The 20394-nt window shown below is 35.5% G+C and overlaps 1 protein-coding gene across 5 annotated transcripts in view; it reads right to left on the minus strand.

Moving 5' to 3' along the window:
* The window catches only part of AKAP9 (A-kinase anchoring protein 9), a 105110-nt gene that overhangs the window by 68988 nt on the left and 15728 nt on the right, over positions 1-20394 (minus strand). For 4 of the 5 annotated variants that reach the window (XM_041408320.1, XM_041408319.1, XM_041408322.1 and 1 more), the window contains exons 2-3: positions 11342-11596; positions 3258-3302 (exon numbers count right to left, since the gene is read on the minus strand). In XM_041408320.1, coding sequence (XP_041264254.1) covers positions 3258-3302; positions 11342-11596 — 300 coding nt within the window. The remainder of the gene's footprint in view (positions 1-3257; positions 3303-11341; positions 11597-20394) is intronic. The other variant, XM_041408321.1, reaches the window with a different exon arrangement.

A 20394-nucleotide genomic window follows, 5' to 3' on the forward strand; every position in this document is an offset into this window, starting at 1 on the left:
TATCTGGAACATATTAACAATTTTACCTCAAGTTTTCTTTCCTCCTGCACCTTTTTTTGTATATTATAGACACCTTAATCCTTCCTAAAAATTAATATTTAGATTTCTATCACCGCTTGTCAATGTTCTTAGCCTCTTCTGAATTTTCTAGTTATGTCACAACTGACTATATGAAACTTAGCTAAAATTAGCAATTAGGTTACCTTGGGAAAATGAATTTCAGCATATTTGGGGGGTTTTGTGGGAGAGGATTTATACTCCATAAACAAAAGCCATTTTCAGATTGTGATGAAAATAGTTGCAATCCTCTAACTGAGGTTAATAACTTCTAAAGGAGAATCATTGATGACTTTTTAAAGTATCATGGCTTAATATATTTTTCTGTATAATAACAGAATAGTTATTATATAGATTATAGATGATTACTATATTAATTCTTTATGCAGTAGTTAAGGTTGAGATATAGAATTTCACTAAAATTTATAAAAACAGACAACTTCCTAGACTTCGTATTAATCATTTTTTCAGAGATATACTTTGCATTTTGGAAAGAGAGCCAAGAAGAGAAAAAATCAGATGGAACAGCTTTTCAGTTATACCATAAAACTGAGGCATATGGAAAACGTATGGGGGCAACTTTACCTTACAGAGTTATAAAACCCCTCAAAATTCCAACTGTAAGGAAAAGCCTAACTTCCCTTAGTTCTGAGTTCAAACCATAACCTTAAATAGCTAACCACCATCATAATTTAAGACTATGCAGGTAGGTGTCATTGCTGCTCACACTGAGGAACTTGTCCCAAAAGACAAGCCGGACATATGAAGGATTTCCCAGTCTTCAGTCAACTTGTACCTTGATAGTGTAGGTATTAGAAAGGTGGCTGAGGAAAACTGAACAAAAGACAGTATTTACAATAAATTTCCTTCAATACAAGAATTCTTATATAAACATACATTCAGTTTTGTCTAGTTAACTGTATTGCCTTATTAGGTAAGTCTCCTAAAGAGGGAAATACCTTATCACTTAGTTTTATCAATTCCTCAAGAGAAGGGGCTGAAGAATTAACACCATCTGATTTAATTTATCAACAACAACAAAACAAACTATTTACGACCTATTTGAATTTGAAGCATGACAACTTCAATTCAACTTAATTTCTGGCAAAACCACTAAAAAGAACACAGATGTTTAATCTATAAGGAAAAAGATGGATGACCAGGCCTATGTCTCTTCAAATACGGGTTTTCTTAGAGTTCTGAAAAGGAAATAACGTATTTGAAATAAACCATAATCTCAATATTTTATATATCTGCATAATTATGCTACTGCAGACAAAATTAAATTTATTATCACCTTCAACTGAAAAGGCTACAGATCATTTTACTTACAGTGTGTCCATGAATGGAAGCAGAGTAAAAAGTAACATTACAGCTGATATGAAACATATTGAAAAATCAGCTCTTAAAATATCTGCATTCCTGAATGTGATGTCTCCCCATTTCAGATACCAACTAATTGTAATGAACTGGAAATAAGAAGAGTTTATTAGAAAAGATGACAAATCTGACTGCTTGAGCTTGCTGTTCACCAGAGCCAGTATCATGCTAGTATTCATGAGTTATGTGCTGCATATTTATGTCTTAGAAAATAACTCTCAGCAAGGTAAAAAGTCTTTTTGCAGGAATAAGAACTGCCTAGAAATACATCTGCCACTGCATTTTTTAGGAAATCTGTAATTTTTTTAAGGAATATTCAGATATTCTTATTCTTCCTATTCCTATTCTTCCTATTCAGCAATTCTACTCTTCTCTGTACTCAGTGTCTGAAAATTTGCTCCCTAATATCCTCTGCAGGTTATCTGTCGAAATCTTTGAAGAATGAAGTATTTAGATGTGAAACTTCATGTTAAAATGAGAGCTTTAAATTCAACTGAAACTGAAACCCAAAACACTAAAATCAGAACACAGCCACAATAACCATGAGGCATTATACCAGATGTTTTCTGTGTCTTGTTGCCCTGTGCAAAGACATGTTTTCTTCAGCTTTTGCAATCAGTCTCCAGCACTGCTTCCTACCACCTTAGAAGTGATCAGAATTTCATCCATACTTCATTATATATGTAATGTCTCACGTGTCAAAATACATGAATATCAATGACATTGTCAACTGTTTTCAAGGGTTCATTCTTCACATACTGCAAATTCCATTTAAAAGTAGTCACATACCATGGCGATGCATATTCTAAAAAGGTGCACTACAGTCATGGCAGTTCTTCAAAAGTATGTCTGCCACACTCTTGATGGCAAACAGCAATGAGATTAATTTGATTTACTTCATCTCTTCTTACTTGTTGCCAGCTTAAGATTCTGGGTGTGTTTATTCTAAACTGTTTAGCAAAAGAGAACTGCAAAATAAAACCCAGACTGTCCCTACACAAAGTGATTGTTTTTGAGACGTGAAAAATTAGACTTTCAAACTAAAACCAATTCCTACTGTATTCAGATGTTCCATGGCTATTTCCTGCTGGCATGTTCTCGACCAACATTTATGCATGAGGTAGTTTACTCCTTACAAACATAACTGTTTTATCTGACAGGACCCAAATTCCACACACACAACTACCCTTCAATGTGACAGAGAAGAGCTGTAGATGCCAATGTGTGGGCTGACTCTGGCTAGCAGTTAAGCCCCTGCTCCATTCACTCACTCCCCCACCAGCAGGGGGGAAGAGAGAACTGGAAGGGCAAAAGCAAGTGAAATTCATGGGATGAGATACAGTCAGCTTAATAAGTGAAAGAAAGCAAACCAGCTAAACAACAAATGATGCACAGGTAATCACTCATCATCTCCCACCAGCAGACTGACACTCAGCCAGTCACTGAGGCTGCTTTGAAACTCATTAAAATGTAATTGACTTGTTAAATAGTCTATCACAGAAAATTAGTAGAGATTACACACAGCCAATACTTCCCTGGCAATACAAAGCATTAATGTGACCTTAAGGATGATACTGCTACAACAGTTCACGTATATACTGCATTATTTATTACAGCAGCCATGCCATTATGGAGTTGACATAATGCTTGCTTTAATGGTACATTCATCATACCAGTAATAACATGCAAAAGATTTGTCCATAATATCACGTCTGCTCTTTCTTTCCTTCTCCTTCTGACAAACTATGCACAGCATTGCAGCAGACATGTAACAGAAAAGGTTGAAAGAAAAGCTAGGAAAAGCATTACTTCAGTCTTACCTCAGAACTGTAATCTTCTACTGTGGTGGAAATTTCACTTTCCGGCTAAAATAAAATATTAAAATATTTACAATGATGGCACTCTAAAAATACTAAAGAAGACATTTTACAGTATTTGAAAACACCAAGGTGTATGTGAATTTAATACGAGTTTATGTACAGCTATGGTCACCTTCACTTGCTTGAAATCCCAGCTTTAACAAAGTCATTTTGCTGTTGAACTATGATCACAGAAACGCTATAATCACCTGCTAAAATCTTCACATAACTACAGGTACAAAACAATATGTTGAAAATTAAACCTACTTTTCTGGGATTTATTTTTATTTTTTTAAAAAGAACTAAGAAGTACTATGAAAAGAATTTGTCTCTGCTATATCTATTTTACCTAATTAGGAACTTTGCTGGCTTAATAACACAATCTTGTATAGAACATAATTATCATACATGCAAGACTTTTGATGCTGACTAGTATTTTAAAACAAACACTCATCCTTCAGCTTCCATGGAAACCAAGGGAAAATAAGTGGACAAAGACTCAAATCTTGTGATCTAATGAAGCAGAGGAATTAATGGAACAAAGCCTTAACAAACTGAGCATAGATGTGCCATGGCAGATGCCTAAATGAAACACAGTGTATCATGATGAACTACATAAACTGTATGAAGTTTGAGAATCAAAATGTTTGTTGGAAAAATATGCGAATTATATATTTATAATAGCATACATTATATATATATATAAAATATTGTATAAGGTGCACTATCATGGAATAAGTGCACTTGAAAGAAAAACCTGAAAACTTGAGAAGTGTCACCGTGAGTTAGAACTGCTTTGGCAAAAATTACATGCACATAATAGAGCTTGTCCAAAATTCACTTAACAAGTTAGTCAGCCTCACATTAAATGTGTCCATTTTATATTGAGTTCTATCAGGCTTATTTTCAAAGGAACATGGCATGTTTTGAATCAGTAGACATAGATAAAATTTGGAATGTCAACTGTGTTTTGTTTTGTTTTTTTCAAAGTAATCTACCACTCAGACCTCCTGAAGTTCTGCAGTTTTTACAATCCTAACAACATTGATTCAACATATTTTGAATCCAATATGCAGCTAGAGAATATAATTAACCTAAGCAAAGGGTATTGTTTAATGTACAGAGTGCACAATATTACCTTAAAATGTTTATTTGGAAGTTAAAATGCATACAGTGCATATAATTTTAAAAAATAAACCCAGGTCCACCTCAAAAATAAGACACTAACTAAAAGAGAAATCAAAATTATGTTTTAAAACTCTAGGGTGACAAAAGTGTTTCTGCTATGAAATACAAATATGTATGAAATACAAATCTTGTTTGTAGTCTATGTCCTTGGTCTAGGACAAAATCCTCTGGAAGAAATAAAATCAGAGAAAACCACTTTTTTTTTTTTTTTTTTTTTTTCATAACAGAGATAACAAATATATAGTTGTTATCTTCTCTCAGTTTTTCATGGTTCCAATTCAGGAGTCTTCACAAAGAATGATTAGAAGCATTCCTATAGAAGCTCAGAAGAGTTACTATAAATGTGTATATATATAGCTAGATCTAAGAACTCTTCAAGAAATCTTTATATACAGCATGAAATATAGGCACTTCTCCAACATGCAAAAAACAGGAACAAGTAGTCCCACTTCTTCAATAGTTTTCCTTTTAATGTTTTTAAATTATAAAAACAGCCTCTTGTTCATAAGGAAGATGAAAAATTAATTTGCACATCCTCAGACAAACTACAGACAGATAAACCTAGTAGATCATTATAGAAAAAGGCAAACAATTTGTAGGTTGAAGCTTAGGCTGGAGTGAGAAAATATTAATTCTCATAGGAAGTTGATAATTGAAAATAATTCTCTTGTTTTATTATGGCAATTTTGCCAGATATGATATTTTTTAAACTTTTATATATTGCTGGTCCCTTCTGCATACCAATCTAAAATAAAATTTTAAAAAAATGCCTAATTTTTCTTTTTGTTACAAAACTGTCAAAACCACATAGTGCTCCATCAGTTTAGGTGTACAATATCTGTTAGCAGCATAAATAATCTTTCTAAACTGTCAACTTCAGTCCTGCATCTTTGCATGTTAAAACAAAGTAGTTTTGCCAAGGGATTCTATGATTTTTAAGGACAGAAAGATGGCCAAAAGAACTCCAGTTAAATGCACTGTCTCCTGTGCTAAGGGGATCATCCAAATCCTGCTAAAAAACCAGTTAAAGAGAATTAAATCCTATGAGCTCACACATTACACTCCAGACTTTAAGACTTCATGTTATTCTTTCACTATCAGAATCTGTAACATTACAAATAGTCAACATTTTACAGGCAGTCATCTTGCCCTCCAAGCAGCTATGTTACTTCCTAAGTAAGACCTGACCAACTTTATTTCAAATACAGTTCCTTCCATTATCAAGCTACCTGTTCTGTATGCTTCAATTCTTCTTTGGTGAACAAAAGTAATTAGGTTTTACACAGCTCATTTGAGCCACAGGGGTCCAGTCTCAATGGAAATAATTTTAAAAAATTCTTACTACATACTCTTAGCAACACAAAATCTTTGACAGGATAATGCCAAGAAGGCTATTCAGCAGGTCTCTCAAAGCTTCATGGAATTTGAAACAGGTGTTTGTTACATCCTCACAGCTGTTTTGCACATATTCTATGAACTATCTCCCACAGCATTTTCTTGCTGCAAACAGCTACTCTCTTCTGGCAAAACACTTAAACACCTTGTTTAGTATTTTCTTCACTGACAATGTAGTTGATTGGTAAAATACATTGAAGAGACATCTCAAAGACTCTTTATAGCCAACTATCTCCATCAATTCTGCAGATGGTGCCTTTAATGATAACAGTACTCAGAAAATTTGTTAAAGTTCTGTTGATATACATCAGAGGAAATACTGAAAAAAAAAAAAAAGGAGTATCAGCCTGTGGAATACAGCAGGCCCATTTTAGAGTAACTTGTTTCTGTATGCAGTTAAGCACTGATCAAAAGTCATGTTCTTGGATGCTGGATGCCCAACAATACCCCAGGATTCACAAAAGAACTCATACACAAAATTTGCCACAAAAACTGCAAAGTGATTTTCATATTTCTTTGGAAAACATCCACAGGTGACAATAAAATGTTTTGCAAGAAACAACATACAGTTGGTTCTAAATTACTCGAATTGCAAGGGATGAAGGCATAGACTGAATATTCACGGAACAGAATTCTACCTGAAGGAAACTACTGACTTTTTTATGACCTCAGCGAAAACTGTCACAAAAATGTAACTACAAAAGGCTGGATTAATTATTGACCAAGTTATTTTAACTTTGCCATTTTCAGATGGGTTTCTAGCAATTCATAGAGGATCACAAGTAAGTCTAATTAAGGAGACCATGACTAGAAGTGAGGCAAAGAGAATGTAAACAGAATATCCCAGACATAAAACCCTCTCTTTAGGTCATCCTGAACTTTATGGGCCTTTAATACTTGTAGAACATTCTGAATATGAAGGGCTATTCTTTTATGTTGCCTTATCATGCCTTCCTTAGCTCCTAATATCAAAAAACATTCAACTCAAATTCACTGGTAATTTATGACCCAAACCAATTTACTACGATCAAATTTAAACTGAGTGTATTTTAGTGGAGATAAAGCTGAATATAACCTGCAGCAAGGTACTGAACTCTGCAGTGTGTAAAGCTCTGATGGTATCAGAAAATACCATCAACAGTGGTAACCTACACATTCAATTAGGTTTCTATTCTTTGGTAACATGGCTTTATAAATGTTTTATCTAAAGTGAAATACCCTGTAATTGCAGAGACCATTCTCCAATACAGGTAATTTCTGTGCTAGTAAATCTATTATATATGAGTATTTACAGAGATAAAGGAAGGCATTATACCAGAGGTTGTCTTATGAATCGAATAAAGTTGGCAAGTTATCCTGGCAATTTTCTGGCCAGATTGTGAATAGAAAGAATGACTGGCTTCAATCAGAACCATATGCTGATGAGAATTTATTACCCTTCTCTTGTGGCACTGACTTTATTACTGAACAGACTATTTCCAAACATTTGCTTTTCTTCATTCTTCAATTTCAAAACATGTTTCAACGGGTGCTGTATTATCTGAAGAGACTGGACTAATTTTTACTACATTTATTTATCCACTTTTTTTTTCAATTCCTCCACCTTACTGTACATCCCAGAATAGCTCTTTTCTAGTCAAAGCCCTTAGTTGATCTTTGCTATCATGCTTCCATCACAGGAATGTCTTACCACATTCACTACTAACACCTTTTCTCACTGAGGCATCTTCACTGTTTCTCCATACTGCTTACATACTTTCTTATTTCTCTCACTTTTCTTCATCAGTTCTCAAGAATCCTATCCAGAGTCTTCTTCTTAATCACTTGCTGATCCTTGTCTGTCAAAATCTCAGAAACTAACAACTGGAATACCTTAGATAAATGAAACAAGGAACATGGAGCTTTACCACCTACTTCAGTTAACAGTTAAGCTATTCTAAAACTATTACCAAAAGGACCTTTAAAAACCAAAAGACGAGTTACTAATCCAACCTTAGTCAATTAGCAGGTATTCTTCATCACAGAACTTTGAACTTTTCTTTTCTAAGAAGCTTTGTATAATAGCTTTTATTACCCAGGTGACTCAAGGACAATTTTACTGTGACACAGGTTAATTTCTTTTGCTTTTCTGGTATTACGACATTCTTGCAAAGCAGTGTGCACCAATCCATTGTTTCAAGGCTTCCCAGAAAAGGTGATCTCAGCAATTATCTATGTTAGAAGCGACTTTTGTTTTCTTCCATTTTTAGCTGCAGAAGTCACAAAAAAAAGCAATCCTAAACCCAATATTTTAATTGATTCCAGTTCATTTTATGATGTGGTCTAGGTTATTTTTACCTCTATATGGAAAAGGACACTATGAATGTCAACACCTAAAGGACACTATGGATGTCAACACCTAAAGATATCAGGGTGCAACAGAATAAAGACAAAAAATACTCTCTTTGTGAAAACAAAACAAAAAGCATTCATCATGAAAAAAGAGACCCAAATAAATACCAACTGGCACTTCTCTAAGAAATTTTGTAAATTGTTCCTCTGACAGTGGATGGAAACCTTAGAGATTACAACTGAGTTCAGATGGAATGTAAAATGTAATGGCTAAACAATGATAGTTCTTCCAGAGTTCTTCCAATTAGTTTCTGCAACTGAAGAAAACACAGGGGGATAGGGGAACTCACCCTTAGGAAAACAGAAGGAAAAAACAAAAAAGGCAGCTGGATGACTGCAAAAAAACCACTTTGTACTCTAAACACTTTTGTCCTCTTTGAAAAGAAACGCTTCTGCCTTCACAATGGAAATAACCTCTCAGAGGAGTATCTCTCTTTCACTTTCTGATATTCATATTGAGTAAGAGAACACTTTTTTTACTTGTATTTGGACATGCTAATTCCACTGGGGACTTAAAATCATATGAGGAGAACTGCAGGGAGATAAACTTCTACCCACAAAACTACCACAGAGAAGCCCAGCCAAGATTTTTAGATAAACAGGCAGTATAGTCAGATGTTTTGAGTCTGTATTTTGTGGTACAGAAAGAACAATTCTAAATATCAGTTCCAGCAAAAGATAAAAGAAAATAAGTAGAATCAAAGTTTAGCTAGAAAATGATCCCGCATAATGCTTCCAGTAATCCTGTCTCACTCTTCTGACACAGCAACCTACAATGACTTAATGTTGGGTGAAAAAGCAAACAGCTCAAAGCTGTAATTCTCCATGGCAGAGATTAGCCTGAAACTGCCTATTACAGTGGCTGCCATTTCAACCCAGCAAGCTCCAATCCAATTACTGTAATACAGGCTCTCTGTCCAAATCATTGCACTTGTAAAACTAAAACCAGTAAATTATGAGATGCACTGAAACACTTTCAGAGTTTTTCCTTTTTTAATATTGCAAAGACTTTAGCCATCACCTTCCAACTACAAAATACCAATTACTTATTTAAGTAATATAAGTAAGGAGGCTACAGACCACATTTAACAAAGAAAAATGCCCTCCCAATTGGGACTGGGGTGTTTTTTTCTTTTTTATGGACTGGTTTAAAGGTCACTAAGTAACTCAACAGAGTCAAATTACAAATTTACATTATTCTAATGCTTATTCTTTTAAAGAATTTTTAAAAAGAAATAAAGAAACAAACCACCTCCCCCCAACAAACCAGAAACACCAGTGCATCTCCAAATTTATTTATTTAAACAAAAGATAAGTTGCTTTGGGAATAAGACAGACCTCAGAAAAATTATACCACATCTTAAGATGTATCTATGCATACAATCTTTAGCAACTGCAATGCAGATATTTTTTTCTATTTCTAAAACCATCTATGTCTTGTACTGTATGCATTTAGAGGCCAACACAGGCCACTAGGACCAACCTGATCTAATTAGACCCTCCTTGAGCACAGGATCAGACTAGACGACCTCAAAGGTCCCTTTTAACCCAAGTTATTCTATGACTCTGTACTTTACCCTGTTTCTCCAACTGTACTAGAGACATTTATCCTAACAAAGGAAATACATTAGCAGAGTCCATCTGCAACTTCAAAATACATTTGATCAAGGAAATTAATTCATACAGTTGTCATATTTATGTAGGCTATTGTATTATTAAAACAACAGTTTAAGTGGGTCTCTAAACTCCTCTCTTCCCTAGCAGTCCTCTCTCATTACTTGTAGATAATCTGATTCATTTCATATAATACATCTTTCTCTTTTCCTAGAAGGCAAAGAAATCATATCTTCATCTAAGAAAATAGTTATTCTGTTATCAAATTTCTTACCTCCTCCAGGAAAATTGTTGAACAGACAATTTTATTGAGTTACTGCAGTTTTGAAGTCCTAACATAAGCTTTCTAAGAATTAAAAGCCACATGTTAAAGGCACATAACTACAAGGTTCAAAATGTCTAGTGTACTGATATATTGATATATCTATTATTGACATATATAATCTAGTGTATTATAGGCTAAAACTGTAAAATAAACGGATCAATTACGTAACAAGTTTTCATTTGCATGTATTATTTAGTCTGTCTGCCCCTCCACCACAGTAAGTTTGGTTTTTTCAACCAAAATGAGAAAACATTTCAAAAAGTGTAATTTCTCAGTTAGTCCTCAGTTGCTGGAAATTCAATAATGGAACCAAAATGGTTACAAATGGTCTATCCCAGCACAGGACTGGCAAGTCAAAATGCAGAGCAATTCATCTGTACCACATCTCTCAAAAATTACTGCATTCATCTGCACAGAGCTAGGAATCTGCACTGAGATGCTTCCTCAGAATGCCACTCATGTCATTTTAGAATCACTGATTTCACAAATGGAGTAAGTTATTCTGTAAATAATATCAGTCTTTCTTGTCCCTTCTATCTGTAATGACATTACGTGAATTCATGTCCACTCAGAACTAAATTGGATGGCCAGTATATGTCACACAGCATCTTCCAAACTTCCCAGAGCATGTACTTTCACCCAATGGCAATTAGGATTATATTTCATTAAGTAGTAAAAGTAGAGTAGCTGTTCATCAATCTCTTAAGCCACTCAGTTCTCAGTAGTGATTTCTAAATCCATTCCTTGTCCTCATTAACCACAGCGACTCAAATTACATCATGAATACAAGAAAGATGTGTAGTTTTGCATTTTGGTGTAACCATAAGTGCAAAGATCAAAAATTCGCTTCAATTTGCAACTGCTAATAAAACAAAATTAATCTGTGCACATTTAAGGAGTACAGCAGTACAAACACACTATCCATACTCTACAGGGAACTGACTACAATAAAAAAATTATGCCAGCAGGCAAGTAGAAGGTGTCTTCACTGGACATACTAAGTCAGACAGAAGAAGAGAGGAAAGGGTGTGCAAAATCTCATTCAATTGCTTATTCCCACTCTCAAAATGAAGGATTATTTTACGCCCACTCACTCACAAAAGTGACTGTTTGTAGCCTGAGACAAACTTACCTCAATGGTGTAGGCTGGGGCATGTTTGATAATTTCTCCACTATGCAAAGTCCTGATAATAGCAAAGTCAGCAGTAGCAGCGCCTCCCCTTCGACTGCTGCATGTGGATATTTCATCACTTCGAGATCGATCAGTTTCAATCCCATCTTGTATTGATTCTTCATCTTTGATGCTTGCTGTTTTCTTCTTCCTCTTCTGCTTCTTTGATCCATTTTGACCATCAGTTTGTGCCTTCCGCTGCCTAAATTGGGCAAGCTGTAGAGAAGACAAAATCTTGTTAAAGGTGAAAGTTTTCCTCTTCATTACTAATGACATCCTCTACAAAGCCTTACCCACTATTCTACATAAAGCTTCAAATTAATCACTAGTGAAAACAAGTTAATATTGCGTATGTGAGACAGACTCAGATTATTTTTCCATTTACATACTTTGCTTTAACAAAATCTTAACTGTAAACCAACACTCAGTTAATTAATTCCTTTTCAGTTTCATATTCGCAAGTTACTGTTCCACAGACTGATACCTAAAAATCAAAACATTCAAAGGTAAAGGTACAAATGTCATTACAAAGGACAAATGCAATTAAATAACCTGATCTCACTTTTCAATTTCATAGGAACCTTAAAATAATTTACAGAAATTCGTTCTAATTTTTATTTCAGAGACAGATAAAAGCAAACTTCTCTTCAAGCAAGTATCACACAAAGCTTTTAAAAAAGTTTACTATAACACAAAAAGCTGATCAAGTTACTGAAAACACAAAGAAATAGCAAAGTAGCAAAATACTTATTAAGGGAATACTCTAATACCAGAAAGTGAGCAGATTACACGACACACTACCTTGTAGCAAAACATGCTGATGAACAAAAAGTCACAGGTGAGCCAGGCACACAGTTTAAAAACCAATTAGTATGTAAGCTATTCAAATACAGTAAGACACTGCCTTTTGAAGAGCTTATCACTTTTAATCACTTTACAGTGGTTTACAAGGAAATCCATTTAATTTTTTTTCTTAACAAGAACAGAAGTTTTGCTCAAATAAGTAAAATAAGCACACTGGAGTTTATAAATTAAAATTCAAAACCAAAAAGATCTTACCAATAAAATCTGAAAACAAGAATCACTACTTTCCAATTGAAACATCCAACATTATGTACTACAATCCTTTTCATAAATGTAGCTCCAGTGTAAAGCATACAAATAAAGACTATAAAGCTTTAAACTGTCAACATCAACTAATACTCAAATACCATGTTTTCTTACATAAATACGTTGCAAGTGTAAGAAAACAAATACAGAAAAGATAGCATATTTGCTCGTGATATTCACCAGTCGAGAAAGCCAGGCTTCCATCCAACTTCTTCGGGAACACCCAAACTGAACAGGGCACACGGATCCCCTTTCCCAGTCACCGTTTGGTTACAGGGCAAGATGTCACCTGAAGGGCTTTCTAGCTCTCATCTGGCCCCAAGAGAGCTGAGAAGCCCCAGTCTAAACACACCACTGAGAGATCAGCTCTGACTTGTGGCTGGTTTAAGCTTTTGCCCCTTTATCTGTATTTCTTCGTGGGTTTCTTCAGCCTCCTCTCCTTTCTTAGATCGACAGCTTGGCATATGGCTCCTGCTCTGTTTACAGGAGGAGGACCTGAACATGTGCTGAGCCAAATATGCTCACCTAAGTACTTAATACTTACCTCCTCCCTACTACTTTTCTAATTAGTTCAACTTTGTGATTTTTTTTCTACTTTTTAAATGAGTATCTTTTATTATTTCAGAAAAAAATCCATCAAATTAAAAAATTCTACACAGGAAAAGAAAGAAAAGTCTCCTTCTACTTCAAAGTTTAAGAGAAAAAAACCCCAAACCAGCCAACCAACCATGCCCAAACCCAACTAATGAGAGATTTAGTTTCTCAAATTATTTAGTTTCTCAAAAATGGGAAGGGTAATGGTTCCAGTTGTTCCCTTAGTCTATTACTACATCCTCCTAAAACTCTAAGTTTACCTCAATAAAATATTTTCAGTTTATCCAAAAGAAAAGCAGAATTTGTTCAAATGTCCCAATGAGAGAAAGCAAACAACCTGACTTCAAGTGCAACTACTGAGAAATGTAGCTTTTTCAAATGTTTATATTACTAAGTAATAAATTACATGTAGTGCCACCAGTCAAGAACTCTCTCCCCCAACTTGATTGAAACCTTCTGTAATAGAAAGTTAAGTTGGCTTCTTTAAAGCAGCTTTACAGTCTTTATTTGTCTACAAAATTAGATGTGTAGCTCAAGGACGAATGAATTACGCCTTGTCTCTCCTCAAGTATTTTGCATATTTTAACTGAAGCATCTGGGCATGCCAGATTTCCCTCCTTTCAAAGTTGTTGACTTTCACTTCTTCAGAATTAACAGATTAAAATCTACCATGTCAGTTACAAGTAGATCCTATTTTTTTTCTGTTTAAACACTGACAAAGATGAGCACATATGAAAGCTAAACACATGTGCAAAAGAAAATGTTACATTCTTGTATTACACAAGTTCTCAACTGACAAATTACATATGAAAATCTAGGACTTTGGAAATAACTGCACTAGTAGTGATGGATGCATGCACAAATCATAAAATGTTTAACCCCACACATTCAGGTACACAAAGAACTGTCCAGCTACTAATGCAACATAACTTTAAATTAATATTTTTAATCAAATTTTAAAAGCTAGAAATAAGAAAAGCAGTACAGCAAAAAGCTACTGCTGACCAAACACATTCTGTGATGCTCATATCAGAACAGGGGAATCTCAGATATCAAATTCCTTCTCATTAACTACAGTTGAGAATCTATCATTATTCCAATGACAAGCAGGGAAAAGTCCACCAGCAGTCATGGAAGCCAAGGAAAACAAATTCTTTAGAATTAAAGTTTTCAATTAAAAAGAAAAATACTTCCAGATTTTGTATTTCTAGAAAAATAGATTTTTCCAGCATGAACAAAATGTGAAACAAATACACACTGATACAGTGTCTTATCCTGTTTTCCAGGCACACCAGTTTAATTATGCCACAACTAAGCCTGCGGAGAACTTAATGCTGCTTCCATCAGTTCTGAATCTGCAGATTTGAAACAATTCAATGTCAAGTTTCTGCTGAGTTACAAAAATTGCAAGCAAGAGCCAAGTATGTAAACACAGCAGGTACTCAAGGAGGAAGGATGCAAAGAAACAGAAGCTGAAGGACATTCAGAACAGGCTCTCTCCATTGATACACCTCTGAGAACCAACAGAGAATGAGCCTCTTACCCTGGGGAAGCACTGGGAACAGTCAGCCACGATCCACTTAATGCATTTTCAGTACATATGAAAACCAATCCAGAGCATTTTTTAACACTATTCACCTATCTGTCAAGACACTGCCTCCAGCTTCTCCCATCATGCTGATAAGACCTTGATTGGATCCTGCAAGCAGTACTGAATTACCTTAAAGATTTCATCTGTATTTTTCAGCCCTGAAGAGCAATCAATTTCACTCCTTGACTCTGAGCTTTTGCAACTAAATAAACTAACAACTTGCAATTCCCAGCTCACAGGTTTTTTCAAGTCCTGCTTCTGGGCAAAACCCCAACACTCTTGGAACATAGCATTTAGAAAAAAATAAATTATTGTCTGAAATATTTCTATCAAATATCCAGTGTACAATGAAATGAGAATGAAAATATGTTTCTTTCCCTTTAATGCATAAAAAGGGACAATAAAATTGCGCAGGAAGAATTATTTATTTCCAGATTTTCAGAAGTGCCATTTACAACAGCTACTCAGCTTTCCATCAGTTTAAAAAATAGGAAATGGATATTAGGACTAAATTCTGTCACAAGATGTTGTCTCTTATAAAGAGAAAAACACTGAGAGTCACTGGACTGCAAGAGAGCAGCATGCAGACTGACAATGGGTATACTTTTCAAAATCATTTCCCACAGTAAAAGAACAACTGAATAGAAGAACTTAGGTATTTAGATGTTATATGCATTTATCTAGTTCTAATTATAACTTCCTATTCATTAATCCCAAACCAGTATACTAGCACCAATTCCCACATCATAGACTGCACCAAAATTACCAATACCCTGGTACAACATTACCTTCACTTTTTATCCTTCAACTGGCAGAAAGTCAGAAATGCAGAGAAGAATCAATTGCTGTTAGGAACTAAATACTTACTCTTGAGACAGAAGGGAACTAACTTGCAGAGTGGAGGGGATTACTTCTGCAAATCATGTAAGTTATGATAGTTAATGTACTGCTACAATTACAACAGCAGCATATTTATTTATTCAGCTACCTTCAGCAGATTCTGACATTTGGCACTTGTGCCAGCAATCTGGATTGCTGGGTAACACTGTCCATTGATTAGTTTCAAATATGGTCTGACTGAACTATTTCTAGAGTAAAAGTCCATGGTAAAATAAAATTTGGCTCCAACATAATGTGAAACTTAATCTCTTAAGCACTTTAAAAAAAGTCTGAACAAAAGCTGCAACATTTAATCACTGCCTATATACCAGTAGAAGACAATACTGAAAAACATCCCTGAAAATCAATGAAGCTACATTTGCAAAGCATCAGTAGCTATATTTTTAGTTCACATGCATAAAACACTTTTTAGAACAGAAACACATAGAAACAGAAACACTACACCATTTAAAACTGGATGCTGCTTTCTGAATGCTTGTTATTCCTTAACATTCTCAGATAATGTAACAGATCTGGGCAGCCTCAATTTCAGAGGTATTACATTTAACAGAAATTTTAAAGTGCTCAGTGCTTCCAAAGAAGGATGTTAGGAAATAATATAAAACATATTTGTTGTAGTTACAGTCAAAAAAACCTCTTCTAATAGTGAAGAAATTCGTAGGTATAGCACATATTGTACAAGTACAGCTGTACAGTCACACTTCATGTACCTGTACACAAACATTATCAGATTCAAACTTCAACTTTCTAAAATCAAACTCATCTCCAATTCATTGCCACGCAGGCACTTCTTACAGAAAGAGCAGGGTCTGTTCATCTCTCACAGCTTCTGTTGAGTACAAACCCCTATTTCTTTTTTTATATTCATTTAAGGAAGAAGTATAAAAGGATGAGTCACAAACTTACAGACAAAAAGGAACCTCAGACAAACTGCTACAAGCAAGTAATTACACTTTTTTATTTTTACACAGTACAAAAAGAGCACGAATGGAGGATCCACACCATGATTTTGCATTTCTCAACTGCTATCACTTCAAAAGATGTTCCAGACCCTGCTTAAACTTCAGATTAACATGTCCTCACATAGAAGGACTTATTCTTTGTCAGAAGTTCTCAAACAGTCTGGTGTCCAATGAGAAAAGTTCTGTGCTGGACCACGTCATATTCAGATCACTCATCCAATGTAAGAAGACACGGACTTCTGAATCTTCTGGTCTCTAGCTAAAAACAGTAGTTAATGGCTGAAAGAAAAACAGCCCTGTAATATTCTTTACAGATAATCTGGATAATAAAATTGAATGCATCTTAAGCAAGCTCATGGATCACAACAAATGGTGGAAAGCCAGACGCAGCAGAAGGAAGAGCCACCATATAGTGAGACCTCACTTCCAGACTGTGCTGGAAGCCGAAGCCAACAAGAACTGCATGTGAGTTAATAAAAATAAACATCACGTCCTGCACCCGGGATGGAATTATCCCACAGGGCAGTAACAGCTGGGAACTGACCATGGTGGTGTGTAGCTCTGCTGAAGAGGACTAGAGAGCTAACCTGGCAAGCTACCCCAGAGTGAGCAGCATGCCCTGGCAGCAATGAAGAGAAACCATTCAACTTTGAAATGACTCTCAATGTCTACCACAGTAAATGACTAAAATATCAGTTTGGTGGTTAAATACTTATGGTATGACTGAAAAGCCCCCATGCAGTTGTGTTTTGCAGAACAGAATTTGATAATAATAATATTTGTTTATCTGAGACTGCCTCACAATAGAGCAGAAAAAGCCCAATAAGCCTAACAAACAAATCCTGGCTTCAGTGCTTCAATGCAAACGCTTTATTTAAGTGTAGGAAACATATTTTGAACTTCCAATTTAGCAGACTGAAGGTCTCTACAGGAACAGTATCTGCAACTGAGCATAATGAGGGGAAGAAAAAGTGAAATACAATTTTTTGTATTGCTTGAAACTTTTTGTTGCTTGAAACTTTCCACCAACACAAAAGGCACAAATTTGCCTCAGAAAGGTATAGTTATTCTGCATAAAGAGCAAATGCTACTAAATCCACTTTAAGCTGCACCTTGAATGTACAACATGCATTGTGGCAAACTGTATTGTGTAAGTGGTAACTACGATATATCCCAGACCCAGACAGACTCTGGCTGCAAGCACACAGTAACACTTGGATATATCATGAAACTCATCATGATAGATCATAACCAGTCCTGGGATAGAAAGGCTCAGGTTTTTCTAATGATATTGCTACTAATCCCCCATCACTGAATGACAGTAACACATAAATTCTGAAAGATTACTGAGAGTGAAAGTGAAACCAAAATACGTAGACTCAGACGGTCTTATAAGGTGAAGGACTAATTTAAGAATCACCTGCTCTAGTAATGATAGGGCAAGTGCCTACTCCCTTTGAATACGGGTAAGTAATTATTCCTACAGAAGATTTCAGTAACACAAAAAGCAGAGCTCTGAAGTGGCATTTGTTCTGATCATTTATTAAGCACATATACATCCCAAGAATTCTTGACTGGGATGTCAAGAATTGGGGGTGTCCTGCAAGCCAGTAGTGGCCAACTAAAAAAGCCAACCTGCATTTGAAATTTTGGCATGGTTTAGAAGTTGGACATTTGCTGTGGTTTAAACTTATCCATCTCACCTTACCCTGGACAACTGAAAAAATACCTGCCATAATCTCTGTCACCCAAGAGAGAGTCATGGAGACAGCAACACTGAGATTTAGGCGGTAAATCTCACCTGAGCTGTTTAAAATTCATCTGCTGTTAGGCCACCAAGTTTTTTAAAAGCTAGTCTGTCCCCAGAAGAAATGTTGAACAGTTAACTGGTATTAGAGAAGAAAGTGGCACTTTGTAATTTTGTCATATTCTCAGAAGATCTAAGCACTAAGGGTTGTCTTGGCAAAGTACTAACTCCTGAAGTATAGGTAAGTTTATAGTGCCTTCTTCTTCTAGGTTCCTGATGTCTATACTAAGCAAAGGATAACTGAAAGTAAGGTGAATGAAAAATTGCCAACACAGAATAAACAGATGTCTTCCTAGTGAAGTCTACTGGTTCTATTCTGCTAATCAACAAATAAGAGACTATCACAACTCTTTTCAAATCCTGAGATAAAAACCCACAAAAAGAAGATAAATGAGCAAGCAACCTGCAAATACTTTAAACATATTATGTCACATAGCTGAAAATCCAACCTGTAAGTAAAGAATTAATGTTCTTTGCAAGTTTCAATCTGCTTATCTGTTGAGCCAAACAGAGCTTTAGGTTATTTGTTCTATTCAACAGATGCTGAATTTACTAAATGGGAAACATTAGGCTGAATGAACAAGAAATAATCACCCAGAAATTAAGAATTTTCAATCTACTGATTTTTATGTTGCACTCACAGCCAGGTTTTCCCAAATAGCTTGGACAAGACCTTAGGATGTCTCCCCTTATGGAAACTTAAGTAGCTCGTGAGTATTAGTTGATGATAAAAAGAAAATTCCCAAAGAAGAAAACCTAGCATCTTCCTAAATAAAAGTCTGAGAATCTTTCTGCTTCAGAGACAGCCATTCCTTTGGAGTCCTCTGAAGAAAACCATTGGGATCACCAGAATTTACAATTATAGATAGCTATGGTATCTTGAAGGACAACATAGGATAATGAGAGGAACAGCATCTCAGCAATTCTTTTTAGCCAGTCTTTATCAAGTTAAGAGTGCTGCTGGCAGTGCTAATTACCGAGAGCGCTGAACTGGAATGAACCCCGCCAGATGGCACTGTGAGCTGGAAAGCCTCAGAATTAGTGGAATTCTGATCTGGTCTGCTTTTCCCTGTCCCAAGAGTTTAAATAAGAACAGATCTAGGACCAGCTAAGTTCATTACAGCTGGGTTATTTTCTGAACACAGAATGGAAGTGTATGAAAATTCACTCTAAGTCAGGTTACAATGACTGACACAAGTATACCAAGCACATTTCAATGCTGGACTGCTTCAACAAAAGCCATGTCTCAAACTAACTTCTAAAAAAATTGCTCAACTGCTCTTTAACTAAACTGCTTCCACGTTAATGATTTATATACTGATCCTACCTACTTTTTAATTTTACTCTTTTTATATTGAATGCTGCCTCTCCGGTGATACTGAGGGTGAAAAAATCATCTGATCCACATTGGTACCAAATGCCCCCAAAGCCAAGAGGAAAAAACTGGATTGGGACAAGCTCTTAGTGACAAAAATGAGAGGGCAACTGAAGCTTCGTGCTGCTTTCTTAAAAAAACACAGATCATCCATCTTGAAGCTTGAAACATTAGGATCTTTGGCCATCCAGGCTAAAGGCACTGACATAAAACCAAGCCTCATTTACTCTCCACTAAGTGATGAGGATCACCAGTTGGGTGTTGTCTCAAAAGGCATTGTCCATCAGTCACTTCTGCCAAGTTTCAGAGGCTCAGGAAAAACAGGAAGGCAAAACTCTTTTTTTGCACCGACAGAGACGCACTCTTGCTCCACCAGGTTTCTGTTTAACGCTAGCTTTTAATTAAAAACTGGATTCTGAAATATTCTTCAGCTAGTCTTAAAAAACGCCAAATGGCACAGTCAAGTCTTCAATGTCCTAAAACCTTTTGAAACAACTTTTGGAGGGGAGGTGGGGAAGTAGGAGGACTTACCACAATGTTAACAAATGGAGTTAAAGAAAAATGTTTCTTCCTTTACTCCCTAAGCTTTTCTAAAATAATCCAACTTGCCATAGTAAGTAAATTCCAGGCCAGAGCTAAAGTTTTACTTTAATAATGGCGATACAAATGTTACAA

Source organism: Onychostruthus taczanowskii, unplaced genomic scaffold, assembly GCF_017590055.1.
Source record: "Onychostruthus taczanowskii isolate IOZ18803 unplaced genomic scaffold, ASM1759005v1 scaffold3, whole genome shotgun sequence".
NCBI classification, from domain to species: domain Eukaryota; kingdom Metazoa; phylum Chordata; class Aves; order Passeriformes; family Passeridae; genus Onychostruthus; species Onychostruthus taczanowskii.